We start from the raw sequence: 16,002 nt of genomic DNA, 5'->3' as shown, positions 1-16,002 counted from the left end.
GCAAGGCGTCCACAATTGTGAGTCACCCACTCACAATTTGTTTGATCTACTGCCCTCTGGGAAGAGGTACAGAAGCCTGTGCTCCCGCACCACCAGAGTCACCAACAGCTTCATACACCATGCTGATCCTGAACTCTCTCCACCCTCGGCTGCATAATATCCTGGCATTTTGGACCACGATGGCTGCCTTGCACTACTCCACTTGCACTACTCCACTTGTACTTTTGCGATATTATACTGACTGTCTGCTGTATGCACAATTACACTATTTTAACCAAGTTGCCCTTATTTATTCATTGTATGTGCCTTCTTATTTTTAGTTTTTATATTGTTTACTTAAATGTTTTGTTTGTCTGTGGACCAATTGGGTGTAATATGTCTTGTCTCCACCGTGGGATAGTAGGAAACGCAATTTCGATTTTTTTGTGTGTCTTGACGTGAGGAAATTGACAATAAAGCAGACTTTGACTGTTGTCCAACAGGTGGCAGCAACCCCCAATTATCTGCGCAACATACCAGGTAAAGTAAACTATGCACGTATTCATTCATTGTATTTTGTTTCAATCTGATTGTAGCCTCAGTGTTAACAGTGAGTTAACCATAACAGCTATTTTTGTCATTATTGAATAATTAAGCATACCGTAATTGATACAGAAAAATGAAAAACAGGGAAGATTAGAAAAAAAAAAAGCGTGAAAAAGCCACATTTTATTTGATATGGAATGTCAAATAAAATGTACTGTCTGGTTTACATTTCAAAAATTAAATATTTTGTGTATATAAATTTTGTATGAACCAAAGTGCTTTTTTGCCAACCTAGAGTGAAGTCAGAGTCAATATGATCAATAATAAAACATCTCAACAAAACATGTTAACTTACTAGATAGAGCATGTGAACCAATGTTTCAGGCGGCATTCCAAAAAACAAACAACAAATTACACTCTCAACAAAAGCAGACCAGTAACGAGTGATGTTTTAGTTTGTTTGTATTACCAATACTCAAGTGTCGCGTCACATAAAAATGTTGTCATGTTGATACTGATACTACAGCTCAGTGGGCTAGTGGTAGAGTGTCTGCCCTGAGACTGGAAGGTTGTGGTTGTATTAAGTTCATTTTGTTTTCACTTTTCAATTACTTCACTGGTTCTTTTATCTCAAACATAGTATTTTAGGTTTGATTCCACCTCCGGCCCTCCCTGTGTGGAGTTTCCATGTTGTCCCTGTGTCCGTGTGGGTTTTCTCCAGGCACTCCAGTTTCCTCCCACATTCCCAAAAACATCCTTGGTAGGCCAATTGAGCACTCCAAATTGGCCCTAGGTGTGAGTGCGAGTGCGGATGGTTGTTCGTCTCTGTGTGCCCTGCGATTGGCTGCCAACCAGTTCAGGGTGTCCCCCGCCTGCTGCCCGATGACAGTTGGGATAGGCTCCAGCCCGCCCACGACCCCCGTGGATAGTATTTTAGGTTGCATTACCTGACATGTTTCGGCTTGTACTTCCGCCTTCATGAACCTGTGAAGTAATAGAAGGTTGTGGGTTCAAACCCCGGCTGGGTCATACCAAAGACTATAAAAATGGGACCCATTGCCTCCCTGCTTGGCACTCAGCATCAAGGGTTGGAATTGGGGGGTTCGATCACCAAAGGATTCCCGAGCGCAATACCGCTGCTCACTGCTCCCCAGGTGTGTGTGTGACAATCATTGGATCTTTACCTTTATGTCAATCTTCTCAGGTGGTTTGGAAGAAGGGAACTTCTTTTAAATTGTTTTGGAGCAAGCGTGCAGATAGAGCAATTGGGCCATTTGAAAGCCACCCGTCATTCACAGTGTGTGCCCACGCCACAAGGAAAAGGGTTAACAAGATATGGGCTTTTTTAAAAAAAAAATTTTTAAGTACGACACAATAAGGGGCATTCACGTCGCCGTTTTAAATCAAAAACCCTCAAAAAAGGCTTTGGCAATTGCTTTAGGCAGTGGCCAGCAACAAGAAAAACGCTCGCAATGGCTCAGCATTGTCACAGGTGAAAGGCCGCAGCAATATTTGGACCTGTGGAGATGAAACCAAAATAGTGGGATGGTTGTCTGTCGTCAAGCGGCGATCTCCTCCAGCCTCTGAACGACAGCGCTCGCCAGCTTCAAGTAGGACAGCGCCTGAAGCGAATGCAAACACAAAAACGGATAGGAAAGAATCGAGAGGCTTCCCGCAGAGGAGGAGGAGAATCAAGAGAAGGAGGAGGGGAGGCACCTCGGGGCTGCCAGGCAAGGACACGACGACAGGCTCCCCTCTGTCGGCCGTCTGTCGGATGTGGACATGTAGAGGAATGTCACCTGAGAGCAGATACCCAATCAGGACATGGAAGGACGAGCCCAACGCGGTATCGGCCGCTTGTGACACACCGGCGCCTTGACGGACCGCCCCTATCGCTTTCCGGTGTGAAATTGAGGCTCGACCATTCATCTAATTAATCAATCATGATTTTTGGTCATCGTCAAGAGCTCGTTGAACTGGCACTTTCCCGTCCTGCGCGCTGAGAATGTATTTTTTTCCAAACGTAATATTTACAAGAGAAACATGGACACGCTTGCAGGTTGTCTGACGTAACAAACCAGCAAGAGACTCATAATAGACACACGTTTGCACGGTTTCTGCACCCTCAACTTGAATGGGCGTGCGTTTTGGCAATTGGGCTGATTGACTCGATGATTGACCAAAGAACCGAGAGGTGAATCCATCATTTAAGGCGTGGTTACAAGACAACACCAAAACAGAACCATGACTGTTCGTAGAGACACGTGAAGACAAAAGGCATTTGATACGGACAGAAGGCGCAATGGCCAGAGGAGGCGGTGACGGACGGGCTGTACCTAATAAAGCGACTCCCAGCGAGTCGGCCAGCTGCCGGGCGCCGTCCGAGCCAAAGATGGCTGTCCGCTGGTGGCACCTAGGGCACTCAAATGTGCTCATGTTCTGTACCAGGCCCAGAACCTGCGGGCAGGCGGGCACACACAAGCACGTTTAGCCACGATAGCGCACAAAACGGCTTTTCAGTCGACTGCCTTTTACCGGCACGTCGACTTTGCGAAACATCTGGGCTCCTCTGCGGGCATCCAGCAGGGCCACGTCTTGCGGCGTCGACACAATCACAGCACCTGTACGCATGCACGCAACGTGTGGGTCACCGGAGTGCCTCATATCAAAAGTCCACACACCCCATTGCAATTTGGCGCCACTGGTCAAAACAGACCCCGAATAAAGTTGGGCTGTTGTTGTGAGCTGGTTTGCGGCTTCCGGATTACCCGCACGCGAGGTGACGATGATGATGATGCCCCCAGCATGCTTGGGTGGAGCTCTCCTCCAAGATCAAGCACATGAGGAAGTATCTCTTTCCTCTCAAGGGATAGGAAGAGATTTTTCCACATTTGCTTTGTGACTCGCCGCCCAACCCCGTACGCCTGAAAAAGTCACACGCCCTTAAAAGCAACTTTTTTTCTCAGGGATTTTGGGCGCCTTGGACATGCTTTGGTGCCCCAATTCTCACAATGTCAGTGGAAGCCCACTGGAAGTTCACAACTTTATTCGTAGTTAGATCATCAGAGGCACTTGTGTGCGCCAAGGCATTTGAATGTGATTGTTGAAGTGCAAAGGCAGGTGCAGAGACAAGGGTGTGCACACTTATGCAACCTTGTTTTGGGTGTTGGCCACATTAATGCTGGAAGAAGGTTGGAAGGATAATTTTGGTATGTTGTATCTTTGGCTCTCCTGGACGTGGTTATGAACTGCGGTGTGTGGCCTTTCAATAATTATCATTGCGGAGGTGCTAACCTGCTATGGGGATGCTCTGCGTGATGGTCAGCTGTACGTCACCTGTCCCAGGAGGCATGTCAATCACCAGATAGTCCAGAGAGCCCCACTCCACCTACACACATTCACCCACACGCGCACACACACACACGCACGCACACACACAGCTGTGCATATCCTGAAGACAAATCTTGGTGCACACGCAGGCAGGATGCGGGAACCTGTCTGAGCAGCTTGTCTAGAGCCGACATGACCATGAGGCCCCTCCACACGATGGGGGCATCCTCATCCACCAGGAATCCCATCGACATGCTGACAGGAGGAGGGACAGAATAGCACATGAAGCCCAACACTGCCGCCAACGCTGCCGCCAACGCTGCCGCCAACGCTGCCGCCAACGCTGCCGGCAAAGCTGACACGTGGACCTTTGACCCCCCCCCCTTTCTGTGGAAAGCAAAGGTCAACGCGTCCACCTAATCAGTCCTGCTTGGGACCTCTGAACCAAGCCAAGGCCGTCGACTGGGAAGGGCTTCAAGCGACCGCCAAAGGTGCGCATTGAAGGCGTACGAGCGAGGCAGACGGATGCATTTGGATTCCCTCATAGACTCACCAAGGAACACCGTAGTTGGTCAGCGGGAGCATGCGATTGTCTGAAGAGACCAAAACAAAATCTCTTTGAGAACATTTGTGCAAAAACATTTTGAAAATTTGAAATGAAATTATCTCTCTTTCCTGCCGTGTGTGTGTTTGTGTGCGTCTGTGTGTGTGCGTGTGTGTGCAGCACAAGTGGAAACACCCCTTCTCTCTACGGTTTGCAAAGTTTGGCCTTACTGTCAGTGAGCTGCGGGTTTCCCTTCAGGTTCATCATCTTGGGAACAGACGGCCCATAGACGTCGGCGTCCAGCAGACCCACCGACTTGGACTGGAAGGACACATTTGATGGAGATCTACAGGCTACAAAGTGCAAAATGCGATAGGCGTGTCCGTGACTCTTGGTGTGACGGGTACTTCGCTCGCGAGGAAAAATGTGTTTTCACACAAAAGGCTAACCCTAAGCCCGCCTCCCCACCCCCGTGTGTCTCGACCGGTTGGTTGAGTGCCATGAGTCAAAGCAGGTCGATGCCATCAGACAGTAGAGTGTTCTCACCGGCTGGTTGGCCATCAATGCCAGCGCCAGGTTGACTGCGGAAGAAGGAGAGAGTGGTTGTACAAAGGCTGGCACGGCTGAGATGTGATGCGCTGTACCCGCAGTAGTGGACTTTCCCACGCCGCCTTTCCCGGAAGCCACCAGGAGCACCCGGCGGACCCCGGCGATGGCCTTCCGCTCGGGGAGGCCCCGAGCCATCTGCCGCTTCCGACGCTCCACCAAGGCCTCAGCATCTGCCGACCTCTACGACAGCAACAGAAGTAGCATAGAACCTCCTCGGGCGACTCACCTCTCGCCAATGACTCCGGCGCTGTTAGATACTGGTTTAATTTGTTCCAGGAAGGACCAGATAAATATCTAAATCTTACACATCTTTTATATTCCACATTTAAGCGGTGCCGTTGCCCGTTTACACTGTAAAATGACGAGTCGGTCAGCGAGCTCGTGTCGTTCAGGCATGTCGTAACACAGCGGCTCAGGCAAACGAGAATCAGGTGGCAGGCGTGCGTGTCAAAACACACAAAACAGTGGGGACTGCCGATTAGCAGTTCCGCATTGGCAATGCGCGCCTCAGAGGTCTAGCGTCTAGTCTAGTGTGCCTCTGAGCAATGTGTGGATGCCCTCGTGCTGGGCTGCCGGGGTGTGTCAGCCGGTCAGCACCGCAAGAGCAAAGCGGAGCCGTGACACATTTACATTTTAAAATGTTTAAACGTTTAAAAATACAATAAAGTATTTATGAATAAAATGATAAAAGTCTTGTGCGGATGCGCTGGGCTGCGGGGGCGCATCAGTCGGCCACCGTGCAAGAGCAGAGAGGAGCCGTGACACTTCAAAATGTTTTGAAAAGTGCTTAAAATACAATAACGTATTTAAAAGCACAATACAGTGTAGAAAATAAAATTATAAAAGTCCTGCGCAAATGCGCTCTCGCTGGGCCGTGTCAGTCGGGGCCGTACACGAGCAGAGAGGAGCCAGACACGTTTACACTTCAAAAAAGGTTCATAAAAGTCTTGTGTGGATATTGTAACAATATATTTACTCATATTTCTTTTCTTATTTAAATACATAAGAATGTTTCTGCAAGTCAGTTTGACTTTAAAACATTTACAAGTGTTTAAAAATACAAAAAGTGTTTAAAAAAACAAAGTGTATAAATGTCTTGGGTGGATATTGTATATATTTACTCTGGTTTATTTTCTTTATTTTCCTATTTATTTAAATACAGTGCCTTGCGAAAGTATTCGGCCCCCTTGAACTTTTCAACATTTCGCCACATTTCAGGCTTCAAACATAAAGATATAAAATTTTAATTTTTTGTCAAGAATCAACAACAAGTGGGACACAATCGTGAAGTGGAACGAAATTTATTGGATAATTTAAACTTTTTTAACAAATAAAAAACTGAAAAGTGGGGCGTGCAATATTATTCGGCCCCTTTACTTTCAGTGCAGCAAACTCACTCCAGAAGTGAGGATCTTTGAATGATCCAATGTTGTCCTAAATGACTGATGATGATAAATAGAATGCTCCTGTGTGTAATCAAGTCTCCGTATAAATGCACCTGCTCTTTGATAGTCTCAGGGTTCTGTTTAAAGCAGGGGTCCCCAAACTTTTTCCTGAGGGCCACATAACTTTTCCCTTCTCTGATGGGGGGCCGGTGTCAGTTCGTAACAGAAAAAGTGTGACGATCGTAGGGGAGCTTAAAAAATGTATTGTTTTCCAGAAAGCCACACATAACCAAATAACGGTTATTTAATAACCCTTTCCAGGTTCTTTACAGAAAAAAAGTCAGGAAACAAATAACACTATTAATGAAATAAATAATTACTAAATAACCCTCTCTGAGTTCTTCACAGAAAAAACAGGAAATAAATAATAACTAAATAACTCCCTCTGGGTTCTTCATAGAAAAAAAAGCCATGGAACATTAACTTTCTGTTGTGCCATGCACAATCTTAACAGATAAAAGTTCAGCTCAGTTGTCAGAGCAGAATCTCTCTGACACATGTGAGCAGTCTCTTAAAGTTCTTATAATCTTTTTGTAGGTTCCAGTAGGCTTGTAGACACCGCTGTCTTTTTTGTTAAAGTTTGCTAGTGCGTCATAGTCTGGAGTAAAATTTGTTGTGGCAATTCTTAGGCGAGATCCGAGGTGTTGGTCCGTTTACCTCGATCTGTGACGGGTTGATGTTGACGTTCATGTGGCTGAACGTCACGTCGCGTACGTCGAGCCAAATTGGCCACTCTCTTTTAAACGCTCGGCACTGTGTCCACCTTGCTTTTCCTTGGTCGACTCATTTTAATGGAAGGATTCCAGGGGAAGGTTTGTGGGTGGCTTTAGCGAAAAACTGCATCTGAAAGCTCAGCGCGCGAATTACAAGAATGCTGTCGTCACAGCCCACGCTCTAAATTCGGGACTGATACAAATAGAGCGCGAGTGCGCCATGTCCGTACTACCGAGTACGTAGACGCACTTGTGAGTGTGCACGACCTTTCTGACACGGCTTCCGGTAGTAAATGCGCAGGCGAGCGCTTCTCCATCTACTGGGGAAACGCAGTCATTGCAGGCAAAATGACCCAAAAAAAAGAGTTTAATAATACAATTTGTTCAGGGTTGGCGGGCCGGATTAAACGGTCCCGTGGGCCGTATCCGACCCGCGGGCCGTAGTTTGGTGACCACTGGTTTAAAGCCTCTCTGCGCTTTGAAGACAAAGGAACACACCAGGCAGGTCCGAGATACTGTTGTGGAGAAGTTTAAAGCCGGATCTGGATACAAAAAGATTTCCCAAGCTTTAAACATCTCAAGGAGCACTGTGCAAGCAATTATATTGAAATGGAAGGAGTATCAGACCACTGCAAATCTACCAAGACCCGGCCGTCCCTCCAAACTTTCATCTCAAACAAGGAGAAGACTGATCAGAGATGCAGCCAAGAGGCCCATGATCACTCTGGATCAGGGGTCGGCAAACTACGGCCCGCGGGCCACATTCGGCCCACGGGACCGTTTAATCCGGCCCGCCAACCCTGAACAAATTGCATTATTAAACTTTTTTTTTGGGTCAGTTTGCCTGCAATGACTGCGTTTCCCCAGTAGATGGGGAAGCGCTCGCCTGCGCATTTACTACCGGAAGCCGTGTCAGAAAGCTCGGTCCACACTCACAAGTGCGTGTACGTACTCAGTAGTACGGATATGGCGCACTCGTACTCTATTTATATCAGTCCCGAATTTAGAGCGTGGGCTGTGACGACAGCATTCTTGTAATTCGCGCGCTGAGCTTTCAGATGCAGTTTGCCTAAAGCAGGGGTGGGCAAACTACGGCCCGCGGGCCACATCCGGCCCACGGGACCGTTTAATCCGGCCCGCCAACCCTGAACAAATTGTATTATTGAACTTTTTTTTTTTTTGTCATTTTGCCTGCAATGACTGCGTTTCCCCAGTAGATGGCGAAGCGCTCGCCTGCGCATTTACTACCGGAAGCCGTGTCAGAAAGCTCGGTGCACACTCACAAGTGCGTGTACGTATTCAGTAGTACGGACTTGGCGCACTCTCGCTCTATTCGTATCAGTCCCGAATTTAGAGCGTGGGCTTTGACGACAGCATTCTTATAATTCGCGCGCTGAGCTTTCAGATGCAGTTTTGCGCTAAAGCCACCCACAAACCTTCCCCTGGAATCCTTCCATTAAAATGAGTGGCCCGAAAAAAAGAAGTGAGTGCCGAGTGTTTAAAAAAGAGTGGCCAATTTGGCTCGACGTACGCGACGTGACGTTCATCAACATCAACCCGTCACAGATCAAGGTAAACGGACCAACACCTCGGATCTCGCCTAAGAATTGCCACAACAAATTTTACTCCAGACTATGACGCACTAGCAAAAAAGGGACACCAACAACACTGTTCCCACTGAAAATGAACGGGAGGCTCTCAAGTTTATTGTAAAAAAATGCATTTTGAATATGATTTGTACACATAGCAGGGATTGAAACTAGCGACCATTCTCATTTTCAAACAATGCAGGATGCTCAAGGACATTGATGCACCACCTATTTGCGACTAATCTTAACCTGTAAAGTTCTTAAGGCTTACTTTAAGCAAGTGTTTCCCGTTTCCTCACCTCTGTTACCAGGTGTTTGCGAGTTAAAACTCTGCTCTGATTTTCAGATACCCCTCACCGTGTTGCTGTTTTGATTACTTTATTTGGATGTATGCTTTCACCGATTCTTCAAGATGATATATTTGGTCAGAATGTTTGCCGTTTGATGTGATCCCATAAGATAAACATCTTTCATTAATCTGACCTGCAGGCACTGAAGTGATGGAGATTGTTATTCATAATAACAGTGTCGTATTTTATGAGAATCACTGATAGCAGTTTTTTAGTGAATTATTTTTTTTTTTAATGCTGTTAATAAATGCATTTGTTTTCAAAAAACTTGTTTGGAATATCCATGCTTTACTACCTACTAAAGGCCAAGATCTTCTATGCAATGACCTTTACAGGTCGCTTATATGACTTCACACAACGCCTATACCATCTGCTCCTGGTCCGGCCCTCCGGTCCAAATTTAGAACCCAGTTCGGCCCGCGAGTCAAAAAGTTTGCCCACCCCTGGCCTAAAGCCACCCACAAACCTTCCCCTGGAATCCTTCCATTAAAATGAGTCGCCCAAGGAAAAGCAAGGTGGACACAGTGCCGAGTGTTTAAAAGAGAGTGGCCAGTGTGGCTCGACGTACGCGACGTGACGTTCAGCCACATGAACGTCAACATCAACCCGTCACAGATCGAGGTAAACGGACCAACACTTCGGATCTCTCCTAAGAATTGCCACAACAAATTTTACTCCAGACTATGACGCACTAGCAAAAAAGGGAGACCAACAACACCGTTCCCACTGAAAATGAAGGGGAGGCTCTCAAGTTTGTTGTAAAAAAATGCATTTTGAATATGATTTGTACACATAGGGATTGAAACTAGCGACCATTCTCATTTTCAAACAATGCAGGATGCTCAAGGACATTGATGCACCACCTGTTTGCGACTACCGTTTTTTTACGTGTATAGTGCGCCCCCATGTATAATACGCACCCTAAAAATGGCATGCTGATGCTGGGAAAAAAGCCTGTACCCATGTATAATACGCACCCAATTTTTATGAATTTTATTTTAATTTTTATTTTTATTTTTTTTAAGTCCCAATGATCGTTACACACGCAGGGAGGCAATGGGTCCCATTTTTATAGTCTTTGGTATGGTCTTAACTAGGCTGGATGTAATTTTTTTTGTTGGCGTTGATTTCTCCGACTGCCCGTAAACGCACCACCGCGCTCCGTGCGCGCACGGGACAGCAAACGAGCAGGTGATCGAGCAAGCGTCTGATACGAGAGCATTGCGGTCGCATGGAGCGTGTTTGAAGTGAACAGCAGAGAAGAAAGGAACAAGGCAAAGTGTTGTGAAATAAAATATTACCTGTAATACGGATTTAGGTAGAGAACTGAACTTTCGCTCTTTATATAGCTGACGTGTCTTGCGCATCCGTTCTGCGCATCTGTAATGGCGGCCTCCGTATGATATCCGGTTTGCGTGTGTGCGCGTGTGCGTGTGTGCGCGTGTGTGCGAGAGCGAGAGAGAGCGAGAGAGAAAGTGCGAGAGAGAACGCTCAACCGTAGCGCGCCGCCGACCGCCCAACTGCACCGCGCTGGTCGATTATTGTGAGAAAGTGTTTCCCGTTTCCTCACCTCTGTTACCAGGTGTTTGCGAGTTAAAACTCTGCTCTGATTTTCAGATACCCCTCACTGTGTTGTCGTTTTGATTACTTTATTTGGGTGTATGCTTTCACCGATTCTTCAAGATGATATATTTGGTCAGAATGTTTGCCGTTTGATGTGATCTCATAAAATAAACATCTTTCATTAATCTGACCTGCAGGCACTGAAGTGATGGAGACTGTTATTCATATAACAGTGTCGTATTTTATGAGAATCACTGATAGCAGTTTTTTAGTGAATTATTATTATTTTTTTAATGCTGTTAATAAATGCATTTGTTTTCAAAAAACTTGTTTGGAATATCCTAATAAAGGCCAAAATCTTTTATGCAATGACCTTTACAGGTCGCGTATATTACTTCACACAAACAGTACGTCCATCTGCTCCTGGTTCGGCCCTCCGGTCCAAATTTAGAACCCAGTTCGGCCCGCGAGTCAAAAGGTTTGCCCACCCCTGCTCCGGATGAACTGCAGATAACTACAGCTGAGGTGGGAGAGTCTGTCCATAGGACAACAATCAGTCGTGCACTGTACAAATCTGGCCTTTATGGAAGAGTGGCAAGAAGAAAGCCATTTCTCAAAGATATCCATAAAAAGTCTCGTTTAAAGTTTGCCACAAGGCACCTGGGAGACACACCAAACATGTGGAAGAAGGTGCTCTGGTCAGATAAAACCAAAATCAAACTTTTTGGCCACAATGCAAAACGATATGTTTGGCATAAAAGCAACACAGCTCATCACCCTGAACACACCTAGAGATGCACCGATCCGACTTTTTCAGTTTCGATACCGATACCGATGCCGTGGCTTTGCGTATCGGTCGATACCCGATACCGATCCGATATTATGGTTGACTTAACAAGCTACATAACTCTACATGTGGAACAGAAAAGACCAAAGGCAATGGCATCAGACTACACAGTTCTTTGCTCTAAATTAGGGGTGTCCAAACTAACGGTCCAGTTTTTATTGGCCCGCAGCAAATTCTGAAAACATAATTGAATATGGCCCGCACAAGAAGCTTGAGCTCAGCTTCTCAGTTTCCACACTAGATGGAGCCCGCCACACAAAGCGTTTGACGTCCCATTAACACCCCCCCGGAAGAGAAGCGAACACGCAGCGTTTGACATCCGATTAGCCTCCCCCCCCCCCCAATTCGGGAGAGAAGCGAACGCGCAGCCTTTGACGTCCCATTAGCAACCCGAAGAGAAGCGAACGCGCAGGGTTTGACGTCCGCTTAGCAACCCGGGGAAGAGAAGCGAACGTTCGCTCCATGTTTGCGTTTGTTTAGAAAACTCTCGTGGCATGCGGCACACGTGCTGCTGACGTATGACGTAGCCCGCGTCCCAATAGATTAAGGAAAGTATCGGCTCACAGATCGGCTGCATTTTCCGATACCCGATCCATCTATTTTGTTGATATCGGGGCCGATATCCGATCCAGATATCGGATCGGTGCATCTCTAAACACACCATCCCCACTGTCAAACATGGTGGTGGCAGCATCATGGTTTGGGCCTGCTTTTCTTCAGCAGGGACAGGGAAGATGGCTAAAATTGATGGGAAGATGGATGGAGCCAAATACAGGACCATTCTGGAAGAAAACCTGTTGGAGTCTGCAAAAGACCTGAGACTGGGACGGAGATTTATCTTCCAACAGGACAATGATCCAAAACATAAAGCCAAATCTACAATGGAATGGTTCACAAATAGACGTATCCAGGTGTTAGAATGGCCAAGTCAAAATCCAGACCTGAATCCAATCGAGAATCTGTGGAAAGAGCTGAAGACTGCTGTTCACAAACGCTCTCTATCCAACCTTACTGAGCTCGAGCTGTTTTGCAAGGAAGAATGGGCAAGAATTCCAGTCTCTCAATGTGCAAAACTGATAGAGACATACCCCAAGCGACTTGCAGCTGTAATTGCAGCAAAAGGTGGTGCTACAAAGTATTAGCGCAAGGGGGCCGAATAATATTGCATGCCCCACTTATCAGTTTTTTATTTGTTAAAAAAGTTTACATTATCCAATAAATTTCGTTCCACTTCACAATTGTGTCCCACTTGTTGTTGATTCTTGACAAAAAATTAAAATTGTATATCTTTATGTTTGGAGCCTGAAATGTGGCGAAATGTTGAAAAGTTCAAGGGGGGCGAATACTTTTGCAAGGCACTGTAAATAATTTTTATGAAAATCAGTTTGACTTTAAAATGTTTACTATTGTATAAGAATACAAAACACATTTTAAAGTACAATATACCGTGTTTAAAAATAGAGTAAAATACAATAAAGGTTCATAAAAGTATTTTGTGGATATTGTAACAATATATTTTCTCTGCATCGCGGATTTTCACCTATCGCGGGTGGTCTTGGAACCAATTATCCGCAATAAACGAGGGATTAACATCGGATGTTAACTTGAATTCCATCGTGACACTTACTGTGCCGTCGCTGACGAAACGTAGAGGATTTGACGTTGCCCAGCCATCTTACCACAAAATAAATAGCGTCTCAAGAAAGTCTCAAAATACTTACGTGCCAGCGTATCAAGTGTAAATAGCAGGCGAACGCGGCTTTTTTTTCTGGTGCAGCTCGTACAACCAACGATTTGTTGGCGTGTGTGCTCATGAAAGACAAAAGTCTGCCGTAAGTGAAGTGCGCCATGTTTGAGCTAGGGATGGGCGGATCGATACCAAGATATCGACATATCGATCCAGGTGGCTCATTTTTGAGTATCGATCTCCCTAGCTAAAATATCGATACTTACGATTATTTAATTATATTTTTCCTCATTTTTTTCTGCTCCAATTTGACGACTTGCACTCATGCTAGCACTACTTTTCCTTCCGCCTGCTGCACCGGCGTGTCCTGCTCTGCTCTGCTCCCGCCCCCTTTTCTCACAAGCCAAGCCCTCCTCCTCCGCTCCCCGTTCCAATCCAAACAAACACAAACAAGCATGGCCACGGCGGCGGCCCAGTCCGAACGCAAGAGAAGTCTGGTTTGGGGATATTATATTTTACTTAATAACAACGAGGCAAAATGTGAAATATGTCACAAAACAATTAAATATTGTGGCAACACCACAAACTTGACAAAACATTTAAGCAAAATTCACCCCACGGTTCATGAAGAGCTGCAGTTGAAACGTGCCGCAGACACTAAGGCAGCGACAGAAAACCCTGCAGCCACACAGAGGCTAAGGTACCAAAGTACCTTAGAAGCAGCGTTTCAGAAAGCCAAGACATATCCAAGTATCAGGTGCTAATCAAAAATCGTAAGCATTTGTGGTTGATGTGCTATTTGAAGCAATAATTACTACGCTTTAGTCAGTCATTTATAAATAAAGTTTTCCCCTTTTCAATTTGTGGTCGAACGCCATACGTTTTATTTGTAACTCCACTTCCTATAAACAACACAAAAGTATTACAATATTAAATGTAAGTATCCAGTGGCTTTACAAATTGATAGTTTTGCTGCTCATGACGATTAAGCCCTGCATCTCTGTTGGTACCATGTCTCTTTTTAGATTATACTAAAAGACAAAACTTTTTCCCAACAACAGAGAGAGAGAGAGAGAGAAAAAAGTAAAGAATAGCTCCTTTTTATGAAAGTTATACTATTAATATGCATCTTCCACTAATGCACTAATGTCTAAAAAGGTTAATAATTCATGTACATGACGTAATACTTTTTTCTACAAAATTCAATAGATGACTCTCCAAGAGCAAGAATGCCACTGCATTTAAATTGTTTTTTGGCGGGAATTTACACTTCCGGTATCGATATCGGATCGAATATCGGGTATTTTTGGGTAGGGAATAATTGGTATCGGATCGATTCCAAAATCATTGGTATCGCCCATCCCTAGTTTGAGCTGCTCAAGTTGATCACTTGAAGCGCGTCAATGTTGCGCAAAATACGGATTTCAGAACATTTAACAAAACGACAACACGTGGTTTGTTTGGGAATTATCACGATTGAAGAATAATTTAAATGGGTGTTTTAGTAATGTATTGATTTTTCATGTGGCAAAATGATTGACGGCGATTGAAATGCGCAACTTTGAGCTTCTTAGAACAGCCGGTGTTACATGTCAAGTTGCTCCCATGTTATCTTGCTCCCCGTATCGATAAAAACGCTGAACGAAACGTCTCGTTTGCATTTCCGACTGGCTGCAACACATAGCAAGCACTAAAAATATATATAAAAGTCATAAACGGGATTTGAACCCGTGACGCAAAGAAATAAAGTGCAGCGTACTGAGCACCGCCTCAACCGCTGTGCTATCGTGATACACAGTGTGTACCGTTTTTCTCTGTGTATAATGCGCCCCCATGTATAATACGCACCCTAAAAATGGCATGGTGATGCTGGAAAAAAGCCTGTACCCATGTATAATGTATATGACTACATTTTACCGCGGCACCATTGAGAGCGTCCTCTCCAGCTGTATTGCTGTTTGGGGTGGCGGCTGCACTGACTACAACTTGAAGGCCCTGCAGCGCATAGTGAACACGGCTAGTAAGATTATTGATGCTTTGCTCCCCTCCTTGAAGGACATTTACACCTCCCATCTCACCCGCAAGGCGACCACGATTGTGAGTGATGTGAGTCACCCCTCTCTCTCTTTGTTCGAGCTTCTGCCCTCTGGGAAGAGGTACAGAAGCCTGCGCTCCCGCACCACCAGACTCTCAAACAGCTTCATACTCCAGGCTGTCAGGATCCTGAACTCACTTCCCCGTTCTGCGTAGCGTCCTGTACTTTTACTGTCTGTATGCACACTGGCTCTTAGTTGTTGTGTTATCTGTTTATTTATTATTTACTATTACTCTATTACTCTTATTATTTATTGTTTGTGCCTTCTTGTTTTTTATATTGCGTCGTTGACTTGTATGTCTATCGTGTAATATGTCTTGTCACCGTGGGATAGAGAAAACGTAATTTCGATCTCTTTGTGTGTCTCGGCATGTGAAGACGTTGACAATAAAGCAGACTTTGACTTTGATTGAGGTGACACAGGAATGGAGGGGCGACGCGAACAGAAACTATGGCAACCTAGACACATAGCAAAACTGGGGACGAGACATGACAAATCTCCCTCGAAATAAAACTTGAAATCAACAAGGAAGGGAGTATAAGGACTCTCCAAGGCTAGCTGGCACATATGTTGACCTGAGCGAAGATCTGTGACCTCCGGTTTCAGGCCGACCAGCGCTTCAGCAAAACTAATTATTCCAACAGTGATTTCAAGTTTTATTTCGGGGGAGATTTGTCATGTCTCGTCCCCAGTTTTGCTATGTG

The 16,002-nt window shown here is 45.5% G+C and overlaps 1 protein-coding gene across 6 annotated transcripts; it reads right to left on the bottom strand.

The window, feature by feature from the left end:
* Positions 1-695: 695 nt before the first annotated feature.
* Positions 696-13,551, bottom strand: nubpl (nucleotide binding protein-like). 6 transcript variants are annotated; one of them, XM_061300900.1, is made up of 11 exons: positions 13,237-13,551; positions 4,946-5,188; positions 4,630-4,720; positions 4,409-4,448; positions 4,020-4,110; positions 3,820-3,913; positions 3,061-3,146; positions 2,862-2,982; positions 2,242-2,324; positions 2,044-2,147; positions 696-1,509 (listed from the first exon to the last, which is right to left on the bottom strand). In XM_061300900.1, exons 1-10 carry the CDS (start codon positions 13,363-13,365, stop codon positions 2,085-2,087), a joined length of 1,041 nt encoding a protein of 346 aa, XP_061156884.1. In that variant the 5' UTR covers positions 13,366-13,551; the 3' UTR covers positions 696-1,509; positions 2,044-2,084. The 6 variants fall into 6 exon arrangements, with proteins under 6 accessions (XP_061156884.1, XP_061156885.1, XP_061156883.1 ...); XM_061300901.1 differs by having other exon boundaries at positions 696-2,147; positions 4,946-4,980; positions 5,044-5,188; positions 13,237-13,547; XM_061300899.1 differs by having other exon boundaries at positions 696-2,147; positions 13,237-13,549.
* Positions 13,552-16,002: the final 2,451 nt, after the last annotated feature.

This window comes from Syngnathus typhle, linkage group LG16 (genome assembly GCF_033458585.1).
Source record: "Syngnathus typhle isolate RoL2023-S1 ecotype Sweden linkage group LG16, RoL_Styp_1.0, whole genome shotgun sequence".
Taxonomy (NCBI): domain Eukaryota; kingdom Metazoa; phylum Chordata; class Actinopteri; order Syngnathiformes; family Syngnathidae; genus Syngnathus; species Syngnathus typhle.
Note: the sequence above shows the minus strand (reverse complement) of the source record. Positions and strands in the feature narration are given on the sequence as shown.

Coding starts and splice junctions, on each gene's coding strand:
- nubpl (XM_061300900.1), bottom strand. CDS start 13,365: ATGGCGCACTTCACTTACGGCAGACTTTTGTCTTTCATGAGCACACAC. Junction 4,449..4,629: donor AAACCCGCAGCTCACTGACA/GTAAGGCCAAAC, acceptor TGGTCTCTTCAG/ACAATCGCATGCTCCCGCTG. Junction 2,148..2,241: donor CCTTGCCTGGCAGCCCCGAG/GTGCCTCCCCTC, acceptor CATTCGCTTCAG/GCGCTGTCCTACTTGAAGCT.